The sequence below is a fragment of the Gadus chalcogrammus genome, chromosome 13 (genome assembly GCF_026213295.1).
Source record: "Gadus chalcogrammus isolate NIFS_2021 chromosome 13, NIFS_Gcha_1.0, whole genome shotgun sequence".
NCBI classification, from domain to species: Eukaryota; Metazoa; Chordata; class Actinopteri; order Gadiformes; family Gadidae; genus Gadus; species Gadus chalcogrammus.
In genome coordinates, this window is record NC_079424.1 from 24,260,708 (window position 1) to 24,279,325 (window position 18,618).

The window sequence follows — 18,618 nt, forward strand, 5'->3', positions numbered from 1 at the left end:
ATGAGTTGATACTTCATATGTTCATAAGAGTCCGCAGAAATCGAATATCGATATTATTTTAGTGTAATTACATTGTATATATGCACAAGCCATCTTATACAAAGCAGCCGAAAAATAGAAAACCGAAACGCTACTATGTTTTTTTTGTAGAAAACTGCGATTCAGGGTTTGAATTCCGCTATTGTCGTCGCTATTGTCGTCTGATTCATTGAATCCACTGTGTTCGCCAGGGTCTCATGGTGACAGAGAGCCCTCCAAAATGTCTGTAAGACCAATACTTCATTGTTTACAAGCCTTACAAGCCAATGAGGCGATCACTATCAAAACGGGGCATGTATAATTTAATTGACAGCTACACCAGCAGACAGCAAGGGTCGGGGACGGGCCTTAGATATCCTAATAGCCAATGAAAATACCTCTCTGACGATATCCAGCATGTCAAACAACGTCTCACGTGTGGTTGAGAAAACAAATGCGGAAGGGGTGTGCGTAAACTAGCAGGCTCTTCCCCAGAGTCGGATAGCTAAAAATTTGATTTTTGTGTGATTATACCTGTCTCATTACATATCAGAACATCTGGTATGCTATCTAAATGGTTCACAAGAAAGCCCAGAGGGTAACCTTTCATTTGAGACCAAGATTATGCTTCTACATGTTTGGGTTCACTTTTGTTTACAGTATGCATTTTGGGTAGCCAAAGGTCTTTTTTGGAGTCTCCAAAAGGACCCTGACCAGAACGAATGGACATATCATTACATAAAAGGAGCTGGAGACTTCATCTTTTATGCTTTGTTGATCTGCTTTTACACAAAGCATCACAGTATCTAGGGCTAGGGCTCAGTAGTGTTTCCAAGGGATATGGAGTTACCCAGGGTACTACAATCAGCTTGGTTTTGGAGTTGTGTGTAACCGGCCGGGAGGAAAAACAATATTGTAGTCCTCCCAGCACTGTGAGAGTACATGATACAGTTATTCTGATAATGTCATAAAATTCTACAGGTTCTCAGCTTTCGAAAGAGACCAAGCATGTGATTAGAGGTCATACTATGAAGGAGCAGTGCTCTCTAGAGTAGGCGCAGTGCAAAAACAAAAAAATGGCCAAAAATGGCCCGAAGACTAAAGGTGCGGCCACACCAGACGCGCATCTCGCGTACTTCGCGTCTAAAATCGCCATTTTTTCCATAGGGAACCATTGGTTTAATACGCGTATTATGCGTAATACGCGTATAAGCAACATTGTACGCGCGTGTGGCGCGTATATTTACGCGCTATACGCGCGTATATCGCGTACATTTCAAGAGTTCAAAAAATGGAACTTTTTACGAGAAGTACGCGAGATACGCGTCTGACGATTAGCCGCGTTGCCCAATCAGCGTTGAGCTTGACCCGACGTCACTGGCAGAGAGTAGTGAGCTTGGACAGAAGCATACGGCCGACATCTTTCTTTATTCTGTGTGGAAATAGTAACATAGTTACGCCATTAAATGCTTTTATGGAAACATTTCTAGCGAGAAATGTGCATTTTACTTTCATAATGTTCGCTCTGTGAATGTGAAGGATGTTTGGTTTGATAGTTATGACGAAGAGGGAACGCTCCGTTCACTTGCATGGACAGAGTCTCTGGTTACTAAGCAACCTCAACGTCTTGGCAGACTATTTCTCTGCTGATCAACACTATGAATGCTGGAAACACACCAGACACACCATGTGAAGTTATTTAACCCGATTATTGTTATTTATATCAGAGATTATTTAATCTAACCCGATCTAAACTCTATCACCCAAACACGGCGGCGTTTGGGTTTCCTACCTCGGACTCCAGCGCAGCTTATCCTGGGGCAACACACACACACACGTTGGAGCCTTTACCGTGAGGAGCCTCATCCTGGGGCAAGACACACACACACACACACACACACACACACACACACACACACACACACACACACACACACACACACACACACACACACACACACACACACACACACACACACACACACACACACACACACACACACACACACACACACACACACACACACACACACACACACACACACGGCCACGGCCACGGCCGACAACTTTCTTTATTCTGGGTGGAAATAGTAACATAACATTTGGTTTGATAGTTATGAAAAAGAGGGAACGCTCCGTTCACTTGCATGGACATTGGACTCATCTAGGCGAGTGACGTATGCGCGTATGGCGCGTATTGCGCGCATGTGACCATTTTTGACACAAAATGGTCAAGCAACATTTTACGCACGTATCTCGCGTAAAAATTATGCGAGATACGCGTCTGGTGTGGCCGCACCTCAAGTGGTTAAAGGTGCTTAATAAATACATTTGATTGATTTGATTAGCATTTTACAGACCCATACAATGGATAGGGCGTTTAGTAGGGTCCTTCACCGTTGCTTCTTTACCCATAAAAAGCTACAGTCATGGTTAAATTTCGCTGATTTACCTTTGAGCATTTCCTATTATAGGCTACTGTGTAAAATGCTGTTTAGAATTAATGTTAGTATCAAGAAAAGAAAGACCCACCGGAGATCTTAAGTTTTATTTATGTTTTTTGCTATAATGCACACGTGCATGTTGCAGAAAATGTGCAACTGCGCCCCCTGGGGCCACACTTTGCAGTGGGTCGCAGAATTCGGTGCAACACCAGCTACATTTTCCGCCTTTTCCCCTCAGAGTTCTGTACGGCTGAGTTTCTAGCTCTATGAGAGAATGGGTAAATGCAAGTTTTCGCAAACATGGGTTGACGACCCGACATTTAAAGACTGGCTGAAACCCGTGATGGGAAATGACCGAGAAGCTTTTTGCTTGTTGTGCAAAAAAACGATCAACTTGACATGGAACGGCATTAAAGCGATTAAATCATAAACGCTTCGAGCATTCACCAGCAGCGGCTTCGTGCGAAGGGGGAGCAGCTCTCTATTAGAGGTCTGCGAGTGTCACAATATTCGCTCCCGCTCCCGCCTTGTACAGTGCTGCTCCCACTGCTGCTGCTCCCACCCGCTCCTGCAAAGAGCTGTCATTTTTAGTCCCGCTCCCGCCCGCATCTATATTATATCCCGCTCCCGCCCGCAAATGCCCGCAAGGATGGATGTTTACTTTCTGTCTCAGGAAAGGCCTGTCCATTGGCTTGGAAAAAACGAGCGCGCATATAATTCATTAAATTCAACATATTTATTGGTAAGCTTGCATGTTTTCAACCATACAAAACATTAAATAGGCCTCTGTAACTGAAACACGAAACAGTCACATTTAAAAAAAATAAAAACTCTGCAGGTCAGTACCAGCACGTCTAAAGGAAAAATGAAAGGTTAAAGAATCAGCTGGTGCTTCAACCATGAAGGAAAAGTTGTTGGAAAAGTAGGTTTTGCTTATTGATGAGGGCTTCATGATCATTTTTATATTTTACTTTACCCTCATATTTGATTTGCGGGAGTGCAGTGTATCATCCCGCACCCGCAAATGTACCTCTATCATCAATTTTTTGTAAGTGGTACTTTGCATACTCCCCGCCCTGCTGCTTGATGTCGTGTTGGTAGTAAAAAATATTGTGGAGGTAGTAAAAAAGGGAGTAAAAGGTAGTAAATTTATCTCTATGATTCCTGCATATACCCTGAAAAGGTAGCTGACCACTGGTCTAAAGCATGTAACCGCGTTGTCTGATTACAGTTTAATTCATTTTTCACGATTTACCAGATCTCGTTTTGGTTGTGTAACCATTAACAATTTTTTGTAACCGTTCACACCCCTAGTTGCCACCAACATCCAAAAAAGGAATTTTGGTCTAAAAAGGTTTTAGTGGTCATCATCATATAACCTTATGTGACTGCTGTTGAACCGCTCCCTCTAACCTTTTCCCCTCAGATGAGCAGCGAGGACAGCAGCGGTGGTGGGATGCATGGCTTCTCCTCGCTGTCCAGCGGGCCGGTCCACCCAAGTCCCATGGTTCACATGGGCGTCAGCAGTGGCAGCTCCAACGGCCTCCATCCCGGGGGCGCGCCGGGCCTTACCGCCAACGTCTCAAATAATGTCAACACCGTTCTTTCAGCCACGGGCGGTCGCACAGCGCCCCTGCTCACCACTTCTGGTCAGTCTGTTAGGTTAACCGGGGGGTGACCACTTGTCAGTCCTTGTCTATTAACCGGGAGGTGACCACTGGTCAGTCCTGGGCTCCGTTTCCCGAAAGCATCGTTAGCCTAAGTGGTTCGTGAAGTGCGTCGTAAGAGCATTGTGCAGTTTTCACACCGTTTCCCGAAAGCATTGTTGGTAACGAACGTCGTGTAAACGCCTGTAGCTTACGACGACTCCATGGGTAGTAGTAGGGTGCTAAAAGCATCGTTAGCCTACTATAGCCCGAGTAGCGTCACCAGCGGACATTCCATGTATTGGATGCGTTTTAGTAAAACACATCCAATACCACGGAATGCCCAGCTGGCGCAATTTCGCAACCGAAAACATTGGTTACCGCCGATATATTACTCATAGACTGCTGTTAGATTTAAACAGCAAAGATAGAGGTCAACACCAACATAATTTATTGCAGCAATTTAAAATTAAAAAAATACATGCACAGCCGAAATGTAGGCCTACTGATCAAACGCCACGTCACAAGGCATATAATAAAATCAAATGATGCCATTGCTCTTGTGTGGGAGGTCGCATTCGAGCTGCACTTGCTGTCTCCCTCTGATTTAAATTCAACCATCGTGGTTAAAATGTCCTCATATTGATCCATGACAGGAGACATAGACTACTGTAGACATGAATCATGCTAAGACCAGCGGGTGTCGGATAATCTTTGCAGGCGTTTTTTGTTGCGAATGTTTGCATTAAGCACTGTAGGCGCTTCTGTGAGGCTGTGATGAAGTTCACTATTTATTGGACTGTGTCTAGACAGTAACGAACATCCCTGACCATAGTTAATCGCGTTTGTAGTCTACACTCAGACGTGAACTGATTATTGCATTCGGGTGTCTTCATTCATAAAAAAAATAAAAACATTCGGGAGTAGGGCTATGCAAATTATTCTAAAGAGGTCTAGACTCCGTGCGCAGCCCCACCTTCTCCTGTGAAACAAGAAAGCCTGCGCCGTGACGAAATGGGGATCTGACCCCCTCGGTTTTACCCAGGAAACTTGAGATAAGAAGGTGATATCGCCGGGCGTGCCAAGTTGCGACGGAACCGGCTTTGCAGTGTAAAAAGGCCTATAGCCTACATCATGCTGCCCAACAATATGGGCAGGAACTACACCAAGCTCTCCTAACCGAAAAAAAAAAATGTACGCAAAGTGCAATCAGGATTAGGACTGATGCATATGTTGGACTAGGCCTAATCAATTGTGTTTTAATATCTTTAGCATTCATATTATTGCAGTCCATTCTTTTTGTAGGCTACTCTGCTGTTGGCCTTGATGGGGAGATATTTGAACCCTTTTTAAACCCATTTTTCTGAGACATTCCTGCGTCTCCCCCTCCTACGGAGCCCATTTCAGCACTGTCAGTAGACTGTTGCAATCCTACAAACGTCATGACCGAAACTCCCCACACGTTCATGTTCATGAGTTTCGGGAAACTCCAAAGAAATTCACTATGGATCGCAAGATCCATCGTGAGAATGATCGTACGAGCGAAAATGCATCGTTATCGGGAAACGGGGCCCAGGTCTGTTAACCGGGAGGTGACCACCCAGGTTTACTCTTTGTTTGTCTGACAATGAAGGCATGGCAAGGATGAGAATTGTTTTGCAAAATGACACTGAAGTCGAAGATGTTGTACTAACAAGCAATTGTTAGAACCTATAATTGTTTGGTCCTTGGACTGCTGCAAAATGGTTGGTTTGATATGGTGTCGAGTTCCTTCCCTTGAACACACCATTCATATTTAAATCAAATGCTGCATTCAAACTATTCACTAAGGAATGGTTATTCTAGCTCAGTCCTTCTGAAACCGTTCCACCTCAAGACCCAAAAGTCCATTTGAGTTTGTTTGCGGTTCTACTCAAGCAGTCGGCCAACCATAATGCTTCCACTTGCAGCTGCAGTGTGCCTTTTTATGGAAGGCATTTTTTTTAAATTTTTATTAAAATTGAAAGGCATTCCAAAACCTTTAAGTCTTATCTGCACCCTTTTAAAAAAATATATATATATACGTTTTTTTTTATCCTCCACAGAATTTAAATTGGTTGCTTTTCGAGTACAACTCTCAAAGTGTTATTTTTCTCCTTTTGTCACCAAGGTAAAGCTCCCCCTAACCTGGCCCAGGGAGTCCCTCCCCTGCTGGCCAACCAGTACATCATGGGCCCTGGTGGTCTGCTTCCTGCCTACCCGGTAACTTATGCTCTCATGCTTCATAAAGTATTATTAATGATGTCAGCTTTGGTAGTAGGTTTCGATCAATCATCACTTATTCAGTGCCTGTATTCTTGTGGAATATTTACATGTATATATATTTTCCCAGCATCTTGTTTAGTTGAATGCTTCAGTGTGCTTTAATCAATGCACGTTGTTTTCCTGTCAAATGTTTGCAACCATAATTGCCTCCTTTTCCTTGGAAAGACTTGTTATTGTTGATGTTTAGACTGACTCCTTTGACAATTCTAAAAGTTTGATCTGTTTTACTCTGCAGCAGATCTATGGCTACGAAGAGCTGCAGATGCTCCAATCCCGCCTTCCCATGGTCAGTGTTCGCTAGTGTCATGGAAGCACTAGCTAGAATAACTTGGTTCGCCTAGATTACTTGTATCAATGCAATGCACAAGGGGTCTCTAAGTCAAAAACGTAATCTTATAATCTTGTTTTCTTCTATAGGACTACTATGGTATGACATTCCCTGGTACGACGGCGGCAATGCCTGGTAGAGATGGTCTCGCCAACAATCCCTACTCTGGTAAAACGCCAATTTATTATCTAATACTTGAACTTCAAAATCCCTCTCCCATGCGTAGTAAGTGTGTGTAATGACTGAACCGGTGCTTTGAACCAGGTGAAGCCACTAAGTTTGGCAGGGGAGACTCGTCCTCCCCGGCCCCCCCCACCAGCCTGTCCACAGGCGGGGTGCAGTCTCAGGGTCAGCAGCCCCTCCAGGCTGGAGGCCAGAGCCAGGCACAGAGCCAGGGCCAGCAGACCCAGAACCAGGCCTTCCTTAACCCCCCTCTCCCCCCAGGCTATGGATACACTGGTAAGGGACTCCTTGTACACAGGTTGGCTTATACATTTTAGAACTTCAGGCTGATGTAGATTAAATTAGAGAGTTGTAAAGAGAAATTTTGAGAATAAATGGGTGTTTTTTGCTTCCTCTGACCTTGCATTATGGCATGTGTTTAATTTGTAGGGGCAGTCTATTTATATTTTCATCTAATGTATTTGTTAGATTTTGTGGGAATCTAATGTATTTGTTAGTTGTTAAACCTGGAAACCTTCACAGGACTGCCCTACTACGCCGGCATGCCCGGAGTGCCCTCTGCCTTCCAGTATGGCCCAACGGTCTTCGTTCCTCCTGCCACGGCTAAACAGCAGAGCATGGGCCTGGCCAACCCCTCCAGCCAGTACCACCAACAGCACCAGCCCAGCTACGGACAGCACGCCTACGGCACAGGTACTGCACCATGGCCGCTCTAAGCTCTCCTCCTCTCGGATGGGGATTTCCAGTCCGGCATTTTGAGCATAATATAATTGGTCGGGGGGGGGTACATTTGGGGATTCTTATTTGACTCATTGTTAATTGTATAATTGTATTGTTAATGCTGTCCCCATGCCATGTGTAAGTGGCATTCCTAGACTCCAGAGTAACAGCGGTTAGTCATTCCAAAATAGACCCACAGGTGGTTTGCGTTTGTGCGTGTGTGGGTAGGGTCCCCTGTGTTTGGGTGGCGTGTTTTGCTTTTGCTGCATGCACAGCTTGTCTCCTCCTGCTGAAGGAAGCCACAGCTTGGCACAGAACCAGCAGCCATTTTAGCAAGGTTACCTTATTGCTTCTTTCTCCCCCCTTCTTCCTTCTCTCACTTCATTTGTTCTCTTCCCTCCTGCTGGTTCTCTTCTGCCCCCCCACCTCTCTCACTTCCTCCTGTTCTCTATCCACCTCTTCCATTTTGCTCTCCTTTTCCATTTTGCTCTCCTCTCCATTTTGCTCCCCTCTTGCTCCTCCTCCCCTCAGCCTTTGACGACCTGTCTCAAGCCCACGCTGGGGAGTACAATAAGGGAGGGTACGGCAGCTCTGCCCAGTCCCAGGTCAAGGCATCAGGCAGCGGCCCAGGGAAAGGTACCCACACCCCCCTCTTCCACCCACACACACACGTACCCAAACTCTGAGGCTGGCGGGCCTCAGCCTCCTGCTCCTTAACAACGGACCACCAGGGCAGCTGGAGGGAGCTGCATTTTGGTGCATGCTTGCGGTTGCACCTGCATGTACATCAATACACATGCCTGGAGGCCTGTGTGTGGAGAACGATAGACACCCCCTCCTCACTGAAGTGTTTTTTTTCACTGCACCGGCTGTCTGTCTCATCTTCTAACAATGAACTCCTGCAGATGCTTTAGGGGATGGGCACTGGGCTGGTGAATTAACGCCTTGTTTGTTTTCTTTGTCTCCTTTTCTACCTCCCTTCCAATTCTCCAATCTTGTGTCCTTTATACTTGACTTCTCCATTCCTCCACTCCTCTTCCTATAAGCTCCAGGGCTGTCTGGGTCCGGCAGCAGTGGAGTACCTGATATGGGAGGCTCCATTTACAACAAAACCCAGGTGAGTCCAACGCCTGCTCTGCTAGCTTTCGTATCCGTATTCTGAGTTCTCCATAGAAGTCCGTCATCTATTTTTCTGAAGAGCAGAAGTCGTGCTAGCGTGTGGAGAAGTCCTGGAGCATGACTATCAGCCATTCACTATGTCCCTTGACCATTCTTCCATCCTCTGTTCTTTCAACCGTAGTCCTTCGACAAGCAGGGCTTCCACACAGGAACACCCCCGCCCTTCAGTCTGCCTTCTGCCCTTGGGGGTACAGGTCCCCTGAACCCAGGGGGGGCTCCTGGATACGCTCCCGCCCCCTTCCTACACATCCTGCCCCACCAGCAGCCCCACTCCCAGCTGCTGCACCATCACATGGCTCAGGATGGACAGGTAATGTCCTTCAGACCGTTTGGTGTGGACGATTCACTCAGTATTAGAAAAAATAAACGCTAGCCAAAGCCCCTGGGCAACCACTGATATTCTTCCGCTGAATATCGGTACTTAAGAAAGTGACTCCATTTTCTAAAACTCTCCTCAAAGATGTTTTTCTCCTATGTCAAAATAGCTGGCTGTACGTCAAACTGTTGACCCCAGACTATCTTGTCATCGGGCCTGCCTTGATATATATAGATATAAAGAGAGGGATAGAGATGGAGAGAAATAGAGAAAGATATATAATATATATATATATTTTTTTTTTTTGTCTTGAGTCCTTGTTTGGGTCCCTTTTTTAGTCTGAGGATTCTTAAAGTTGTTGTTTTAGGTAGCCTAGTTAAATATATTTTGGTATTCTTCAATCTTGGCATGCAATGTTCCACAGTAAATCAATAAACCTATAGAAATGGCTGAGGTTGGCAATATAGAGCAGTGCCTAGTAAAACCAATCCAAACCCTGGTTAAGAAAAACCCCATTCTGAGCTGAAGTTGATTTGTCTCCCCCTACAGGGCGGTCCCGGTCAGCGCAACCAGTCCAGCGGCATGCAGCAGAAGACTCAGGGCAGCAAGTCCAACTATAGCAGTTCTCCTTATTGGGCCAACTGAGTAACGCCTCCTCGTGTCCCCATCCACCCTCCTCAAGGCTCTCTCTCGCTCTGTGTTTTTGTGAGTGTGTGTGTGTGTGTACGCACACACATGGCCCTGTGTGTAGGCTGAAAATGCAACAAACGCACACTACTTACAATGAGAAACCAGGGTCTCTTTAACCGAAACCCCCATGCCCTCCGCAAGTCCTCAAACTCTTTACGTTCTCTCTACACCCCCCTTTCCAAATTGGTTGTACATGTAAGATATTTATGTATGTATTTATATATATATATATACTGTATATGTAAGAGTGGAACATGAACTGTGGTTGCTGCGTTATCTTTTTGAAGGATTTTTTTTCTTTTTGGTTGACTCTTTCAATACCGCAGGATAAAATGTTACATAAGGACAAAGGAATATTGATGTTGAGTGAGCAATACAGAAACAAGTGATCCCACGCCCCTTATAACAAGGAGAGCCAATAGCACTGACTGTTTATGAGGACGCTTCAGATGGAGGGCAGGGTGGAGGTGTTGTAATGTCTAACTGCATTTGTCTTTTTTTATATATATAAATATATCCACACATGACTTCCTGAGTAACCAGGCTTGTCCCAAGAGATTACGTTCATCTTTTAAGACGCCATTTTGTAGCCATAGTACTTCCCAACCCCCCCCCTTTTTTTTTCCTCGAGACCTGCCTCCTGCGGACTCATCGTGTCCGTCTCCCAAAGACGCGTCATATACATTTTATATTCTAATTTAATTTTAACCCTCATTTCACAAAATAAAAGTTTTCAGCAGTTGGAGCTAAAAGCTGTGTGTTTTTATTAGTAGGCTGTATTAATCCACTACTTTCATTATAGAAAGTGAAATAAGGGGACATATTATGAAAACACTTTCCCTGGGATTTGAGGTGTTGCTTTGGGTCTCTCACACGCATAAGCCTGTACATGATTTTTTTGAGTGAGATATGCATTTCTGAGAGTACCCCGCCTACAGTTACCAAACGAGCGAGTCAATTTCAGCGACCCCTCCAACGTAGGAAAGGGGCACATTTGAATATTAACTCCCACTGCCGCCGAATTTCGGCGGCAGCTCTGGCGGGTGTACTCCGGGAGCTGAACTGCCGCGGCAGCTCAGGACTGCCGCTGAGCTCTGAAAGCTCATTGGTCAATGGGCAGCAGCTCATTTACATTAAAGCTGCCAAACGGCGCATACTGAAGGGACTGAAACAGAGGGGAATAGCGGTAGGCAAGATTTATTTTTTCCTGAAAGCTATTTCCAGCAAACGGCTTCAAAAACATGTTTGTTGGAACTAAATATACCATGTTTACTTGTTGGGGAAACACTATAATATGTCTCTTTTAAGGACGGTAAACAATTCTTTAAGCATCCCTGCCGCAAAATAAAATAGTTAAAGATTGGGTGACTGCCTAGTGCAACTGTTTAATTCCCTCATTTACAAGGTTCTGGCAATGCTACTTTTTTTTGCCAACTATTAAAATAATATCACGGGATTTATGTCAAACTACAGTCGAAAATGTTAGTGGCAAAACATGACCAACAGATGGCACTACAAAAACATTATCCAACGTAAAGTGCATTCAAGTCCAAATAAAGTATTGGATTTGGATTAGGTCAATTATTTGAAGTTGTATGTTCCTTTAAAATACGAAATCTTTGCTTTAGAGTTTCGACTTACTAAATAGCAAAAATATACTGTTCACTGAAGTTGACGTTGAAAGTTTATTGTGCGTTTTGTCCTTGAGGCCAGAAAGAAATTCAGAGTATTGAAGACAAACCCGAAGAAATTGGGTTCCTTTCTACATTTACTCGGAAGGGGGGGGGGGGGGGGGGGGGGGGGCGAGAGTTGCACGTTGTTCTGCGTGCCAGGTGCTAGGGGGGAACGCCAAGGTCAGGGGTCAGCGAAGTTGAGGTCTTAGGTTTAGTTCTAAAGGAATACAGTTGGGTGCAACTGTATATTATGAAAGGATCGGTGTTGGTAGGTTTTGCCGAGTTTTCAATTGTTTGTTTTGCCTAACACAGCCGAGCTATTATTTCTTTAAACAGGGTTAGGAATTTACGCAGGAATGTCCAAGTGTTTGTTGACACTAGTGGTGACTGCTCCGTTCTCAGATGTTGACAAAGACGTTTTGTTGGGGTTCAGTGGGTTCGCTTGAGGAATGGGGGGGCTGTTTGTGGTTGTCACGCCGGATATTGTGGCATTTCTTGGAGCGCTCTGGGGGCCCCCGGTGCGCTGCAGGCTCGTGAGCTGGATGCTTGATTTCGACAATCAAATCAATTTCCTCTTCAACCCGTACTTTCCCAGTCTTAACATTACCCGGCCTAGTTTTACGCTTACCATTTACATGCCCTTGTTTCGAACGCTTACATTAAAAGGCCATTCATGCGCTGTGCAGATGGTCTCGCGGTGTATTTAGTTCCTTTCATCTGGTGGCCCTTCTTGTTCCTCCACTTGTCAGATTGGCAGCGGGGTCCTTTCACCGAGAAATTGGCCGCAATTAGTGCAATTATGCTGATTGGCGCTTGTGTCCCATACAGAACCGGGGCTTCGCTGCGCTGAGGTATCCCCATGCAGAGTTCCTACGGGAAACCAGGAGCTAGCCTAAACAATAACCTATCCCTCAAAACAGCAATGAATGATTGACACATTCAACGCCTTGCATATTCAAAAGTAACAACGTTTATTAAACTGAGCTGATGTGGTCAGTATAGGAGCATATTATATTTAAAAAAATAAAGTAAACATGACTTAACGGATCGCACACATTAACTATAGAGAGCGCTAACGGGGCAGCAGGCGTCCCAATGTTCGGGCCGGATAGTCTGCTAAACCCTCTCATCTTTAAGACCCAGCGGAGCGCGGAGGGAAACCCCGCGGGGGCTTTAGTTGGTTCTACTCTCCAGGAGTGTCGCTTGTTATTTGGGGGAGGCGCTGGAGCCATTTCACCACATGAAATCCCGATGAACGAACGACCAGCGATATCAAAGTAGTTCTGGGAGCAGAGGAATCCGCGTTAAGCTCTGGTCGACCTTCCCCCTCCGTGAACAAACCAAACTTCAACTCTCGCGCACACGCACGCCAGGCTGAGAGCAGAACGCGAGCACCGCGTGCACATAGGACTCGAACAGAGCAAGTGAACACAGGGCTCGAACAGACATTTTTCTGGGCTCTGTTGTTACCCCTCTCGTTTTTTCTCTCCGTTTCGTGGATGTTGAACGGACATTGGTGATTCTATGATATTCTTGCTCGGTGTTCGGCGGCGAGAAGAGAAGTTTGGTTGTTTGCCTAGTCGCTGCTGGAGGAGGTGGAGGCGGGAGAAAAGTGGGGTTAAAGTGGGGGAAGATGGTGTGTGGTGCCGCTGTGAGGAGAGGCTCGCTGTTCGTCCTGGTACTTTACCTCGGGTTCGGCTCTACGCCGTGCACAGCCCGGGTCTACACCAACCACTGGGCGCTGAGGATAGCCGGGGGGCCGGACGCCGCCGACCGGATAGCGGAAAAATACGGCTATAGGAACATGGGACAGGTAAGTCACTGGAAGTAACCGTTTGATGTGTTGCTCTCCTTGTTGTTCTTCAATATATCCATCCACACTACTTGGTTATATCGCACACGGAGACAACGAGTTAAGTAACCATCTTGTTTATTTTGGGTTCTTTATTGAGCCATCAGTAGTCCTTCAATGTCATCTGTCATTTCAGTCACAATGTATTCAATTCACATCAATTCCATTTAAAGGTATACCATATTTATTTTCTCCTTGTAGAATTGTAATTTGATATTGAACCCAGAATAAACGAAAACGACGAAGAGGGAAGAGAACCACACTAACCATTAACTGGTGGCCAACAGGTGTCTGGTTCAGAGTCCTTGGAGATTGTGGAGATCAACTCACTCGTGAAATTGCACAATTTATGATTTTTACATGATCCCTGTTTTAAAGTATACCCATACCAGTAATCGTATGTATATTTTTGATTTATGTGTGATTATAAATATTTAAGTTTTTCAGGATCCAGGAGTATGTCATTTGTTCTCTGGTTTATTACTACGACTTCGTTTTATTGCCTACTCATTTGGTTTTATGCAAATGTGTTATTAAAAACCTAAGCCTACATTTATCGCATGTCTGTGAAGTTTTGGTTCCTATTGGTTCGCATTTTTAGTGGATGTAGAACCACCTACCTGTTCTCCTCATCTGGTTGGTCTGTCAGTTATTGCTTCATCCTGACTTACGTACAAGTCGCCATGATGTTGGCTGACTTTGATGCCCGTAAAAATAGTTCAACATTGCTGTTCGTGGCTACGTGCTGGTTTGACATGGGCCAATTGGTTAAACATGTCTTTTTAAATGCTTTTTTTTCCTAATGAAACTTCTATACCACCTCACACTTGTACATTTGGAAGTTAGCCTCTTTGTTCAAGGCATCTGGTCCAAGCCTCTTGTCTTTCCCCTTGATTCAACAGCCATTTGGTCCAAGCCTCTTGATTCTCTTGCTCCAAGCCTTTTAGGTTCTCTCGGTCGAACCCTCTTGGTTCTCTTGGTCTAACCCTCTTGGTTGAGTTCTCTTAGTTGAATCCTCTTGGTTCTCTTGGTCGAACCCTCTTGGTTCTCTTGGTCTAACCCTCTTGGTTGAGTTCTCTTAGTTTAATCCTCTTGGTTCTCTTGGTCGAACTCTCTTGGTTCACTTGGTTGAACCCTCTTCGCTTGACCTAAGGGGCTTTGAACTTCAAGGCCCCTGGTACAAGCCACCGGTTTCAAGCCTCATGGTTCAAGCACCTTGGTCCCGACTTGTGGTTTAAGCATCTGGGTTCACTTGGTACAAGCTTCTTGGTTCTCCTGGTCGAAACCCCTTGGTCCAAGCCTCTTGTTCAAGCCTCTCAAGGGCTGATTATGGATCCACATTCACGCAACACAATGACCACGCAGACGCTCTGACGTAGTCGTGAACCTTTATGGTTCTGCGTCGGGTTTTAGTAAGCGGACCAATCACAGCCCTTGCTGCTGCGTCGCCCCTGACGGAAGGATACAATTTTTGGGAGGTGCATGTCGGGCCCTTGCGGAGGTCGCAAGGAGGGTCCGCAAGGACGTAAGGGGTCCGTAACCCCCTTGAGTTGCGTGTCCGTGGGACCATAATCAGCCCTTTAGTTCTAGGCTATTGGTTCAAGCCCATACATGCTAACCTCCATGGAGAAAGTGCAGCCCAAGGGTGGGGTTAGTGGGGGGCATTCTGACAGGTTGTTGTCGTGTAGCCTAGTGAACGGGTTCCTGAGCGTCCCTTTTATCCCGTCCACTCTTCAGCCCTCTTACACCCAAGGGAGTATCCCCTCCCCCTCCCCTTTACAGTACTAATGTGAGCCCCCCCTCTTCAGTAGTGCTGAGACCTCCCACTCCAACACTTCATGTCCTCATATGCATCTCAATGCCCATCGTTAGACCCTGACACGATGTGGACTGGGCCTCCACCACGTCCTGGTAAGGGGGTCATCCGCTTCCACGGACGCACACTATGACGTGGTTATGAAAGAGAATTAATGGGTTTTTAATTTTCAATTCATCATTGTTTGACATGTCCTATTTTTTGCTTCGATTTTGAAGAGGGTTGGAGACCAACATTTAAAAGACCTTCCCACATCTTCCCGACCCCCTCATAGTTAAATCCCATCCAGCTGTGCCATTGCTTGATTGTACATCAGACCGCTAAAAGCTTCATATGCAGTGTTGACACTATAAATGCATAGTAACAATAGTTGCCATTGGCCATGTCACGTATTTTCATGCAATCATTGATAAAAAGGAAAGGGAGCGGAGATGATGGGTGTAAACCATAGACTTAAAAAAACACAAACAAAAGAGCAAGGGGGAGAAGGAGGAGATGGAGAGAGGGATGAAAAGAGTTAATATGGATTGATGGAATACCTGTATGAGGAATTCTGGCTAATCCTCTTAACCACAGAGCACCCTGCACAGGATAAGACACTTGCCTAAAGTGATTCTAAATCAGCTGCTTTGGCCCATGTCCAGAGGGTGATATTGCTCCTTTCCAGCATAACGTTTTAATATAGATCACATCAGGGCATCCTTCCCCCCCATATCCAAAATATCAAAATCCCATTGCCATTGTTGCAGTTTGAAAGTAGTGCAGTTGTGAGCGTGGTTCAACTCTCTTCGTAGTTTATTACACATCACACTGGAGTTGCTCACAAGCCACATCCAAGCCTTTATTGTATTGCAGTCACGCTTAAGTGACTGTGTGTGTGTGTGTGTGTGTGTGTGTGTGTGTGTGTGTGTGTGTGTGTGTGTGTGTGTGTGTGTGTGTGTGTGTGTGTGTGTGTGTGTGTGTGTGTGTGTGTGTGTGTGTGTGTGTGTTTGTAATACCCGTAGCAGCCATGACTGCCTGATGGTGGGAGAATTGTTTGCTCTTTATAAATTATTTAATCTAATCATGGCCACCGACGGCCTGTCTGTGTATCTGCAGGCCTCCCTCTCTCCCTCTTCGTCTTTAGACATGCTCTGTTATTTATTAGTGTTCCTATATTTTATCTTTCGGCCTATTTCTACTGCTTCTTCCAGGCTGGTCCCATTTTTACTTTTCAAATTAAATGCTTTGAAAAATAATGTTTGTTCATGGAAAGATATTTTATATTCGTAAAATGCAACTCATGCCAGCAGTTTTCTGGGAATATGACCATCAGTTAGGGATGTGAATAACTCAAATATTTCATGGTCGAATAATCAGTGGGTGGTATGAACGAATAATCGATTATTTGATTTGTGGCGACATTCACATGGGCAACCATGGATAATCGGTAAGAAATCACTTAATATCTTAAACACAAAAAAACAACTACCTGCTAAGTAATTCCAGTTAAATTGTCTGTTCAGCCTTCAAAACGAGAGCTGGTAAATTGTGAAAAAATGCATTAAACTGTAATAAGACTGGTTATATGCTATGGACCTATAGTATCTGTGGTATAAAGGCTGGGACGAATTTCAAATTATAAATATGTACAATGCATAATGTTAGCTCTCTGTCTCATAGCTGAGTGGAATAGAATACCTCCCGTTGCCAAGTCGTAGCTAAGGTCCGTCCTATTTACTGGAGGAGTGAACAATGTTTCTGTTGAATAAGAACCTTACGGGAGGGTAATGATTGTTACAGGAATTTGTCAAACCCTCAGGCGTTTCCAGGGAAACAAAGTTATGGCTTGTGAAAATTATATTTGGATTGTAAAACGCATGAAAATATAAATGAATGGTCTTAATTTATTTTCTTTGGCAAGTGACCATGCAATAAGCGGAATAATGCCCTTCGAGGTGTCCAACATTAGTTCTGTCTGTTAATTCTTGATTAATTGAATGGGAAAAAATGTTAACGGTCCAAATGTTAAAATTCAACTTTCACCCTCGGGAACGAATAATCTGATATTCTTACCCATCCCTACTATCAGTAACTATTGTCAGTGTGCACTACTTGGAAATTCGATTTTAATTCATTAAGGTTAATTTCACTTGAAAGTACCCAAGATCACATAGACATTAAACATTTATCAACTTAAGTTGCCTGACTTTTAAAAGTATAATACTGCATCAACAGAAACTTTGTTCTAATGGTAGCCTTACTAAAATCTAACTTTATATTTGCGTTTCTGTCTTATTGGACTTTGGGTTACCTTTGGTGGTAATAAATAAAACATAATAAATAAAAGGATACTTGGTTGATCAGCAAAACAAAGTGGGACATGGTGGTATATGTTCTGCTGAAGCTGCTAAGCGTGCAATGCTAACCAGTGCCTTAATGGAACGCTGTGTGTTGCAGATCGGCGATCTGACGGACCTCTACCACTTCTTCCATAGCCGGACCATCAAGAGGTCGACGCTGTCCAGCCGCGGACACCATAGTTTCATTTCAATGGAACCCAAGGTATGATGACTACAGACCTGGGACATCATCCTCCTGTGAGGGGATCCCGATTTAGAGGTTTGAGGGTTAGAAAATCCAGGGTTAGGTCATAGGATCCAGGGTTAGGGTTAGAGGATCCAGATTAAGGGGCTCCGGGGTAAGGGGCTCCAGGGTTAGGGTTAGGGACTCCAGGGTTAGGGTTAGGGGCTACAGAGTTAGGGTTAGGGGCTTTAGGGTTCCCAGGGTTAAGGGATCCAGGGTTAGGGGATCCAGTGTTCGGGGATCCAGGGTTAGGGTTAGGGGCTCCAGGGTAAGGGTTGGGGGCTCTGGGTTAGGGGCCCCAGGGTTAGAGTTAGGGGCCCCAGGGTTAGAGTTAGGGGCCCCAGGGTTAGAGTTAGGGGCCCCAGGGTTAGGGGCTCCAGGGTAAGGGGCTCCAGGGTTAGGGGCTCCAGGGTTAGGGGCTCCAGGGTTAGGGGCTCCAGGGTTATGGGCTCCAGGGTTATGGGCTCCAGGGATAGGGGCTCAAGGTTTAGGGTTAGGGTTCCAAGGGTTCGGGTTCCAAGGGTTATGGTTCCCAGGGCTAGGGGATCCAGGGTTAGGGGATCTAGGGTTAGGGTCTCCAGGGTTAGGGTTAGGGGCTCCAGGGTTAGGGTTAGAGGATCCATGTTTAGGGGCTCAAGGATAGGGGATCCAAGGTTAGGGGATCCAGAGTTAGGGGATCTAGGGTTAGGGGCTCCAGGGTCAGGGTTAGGGGCTCCAGGGTCAGGGTTAGGGGCTCCAGGGTTAGGGGCTCCAGGGTTAAGGTTAGAGGATCCAGGGTTAGGGTGTTCCAGGGTTAGGGTTAGGGGCTCCAGGCTTAGGGGCTCCAGGGTCAGAGTTAGGTTTAGGGGATCCAGGGAGTATCTTTCTTACCATTTCTTCAGTTT

At 45.4% G+C, this 18,618-nt stretch overlaps 2 protein-coding genes across 8 annotated transcripts in view; both read left to right on the plus strand.

Moving 5' to 3' along the window:
- Positions 1–11,493, plus strand: part of LOC130402672 (ubiquitin-associated protein 2-like) — a 78,955-nt gene extending 67,462 nt beyond the window's left edge. Inside the window, exons 20-29 of one of the 7 annotated variants that reach the window (XM_056606973.1) lie at positions 3,889–4,111; positions 6,258–6,349; positions 6,651–6,698; positions 6,830–6,908; positions 7,005–7,199; positions 7,446–7,616; positions 8,175–8,279; positions 8,696–8,760; positions 8,944–9,132; positions 9,688–11,493. In XM_056606973.1, the coding sequence (XP_056462948.1) occupies positions 3,889–4,111; positions 6,258–6,349; positions 6,651–6,698; positions 6,830–6,908; positions 7,005–7,199; positions 7,446–7,616; positions 8,175–8,279; positions 8,696–8,760; positions 8,944–9,132; positions 9,688–9,783 (1,263 nt within the window). In that variant the 3' untranslated portion in view covers positions 9,784–11,493. Of the gene's footprint in view, positions 1–3,888; positions 4,112–6,257; positions 6,350–6,647; positions 6,699–6,829; positions 6,909–7,004; positions 7,200–7,445; positions 7,617–8,174; positions 8,280–8,689; positions 8,761–8,943; positions 9,133–9,687 lie in introns of all 7 variants that reach the window. The other 6 variants (XM_056606972.1, XM_056606971.1, XM_056606969.1 and 3 more) reach the window with 6 other exon arrangements.
- A 936-nt stretch (positions 11,494–12,429) lies between these two features.
- Positions 12,430–18,618, plus strand: part of LOC130401510 (proprotein convertase subtilisin/kexin type 5-like) — an 81,580-nt gene continuing 75,391 nt past the window's right edge. Inside the window, exons 1-2 of the mRNA XM_056605319.1 lie at positions 12,430–13,314; positions 17,609–17,713. Coding sequence (XP_056461294.1) covers positions 13,135–13,314; positions 17,609–17,713 — 285 coding nt within the window. The 5' untranslated portion in view covers positions 12,430–13,134. The remainder of the gene's footprint in view (positions 13,315–17,608; positions 17,714–18,618) is intronic.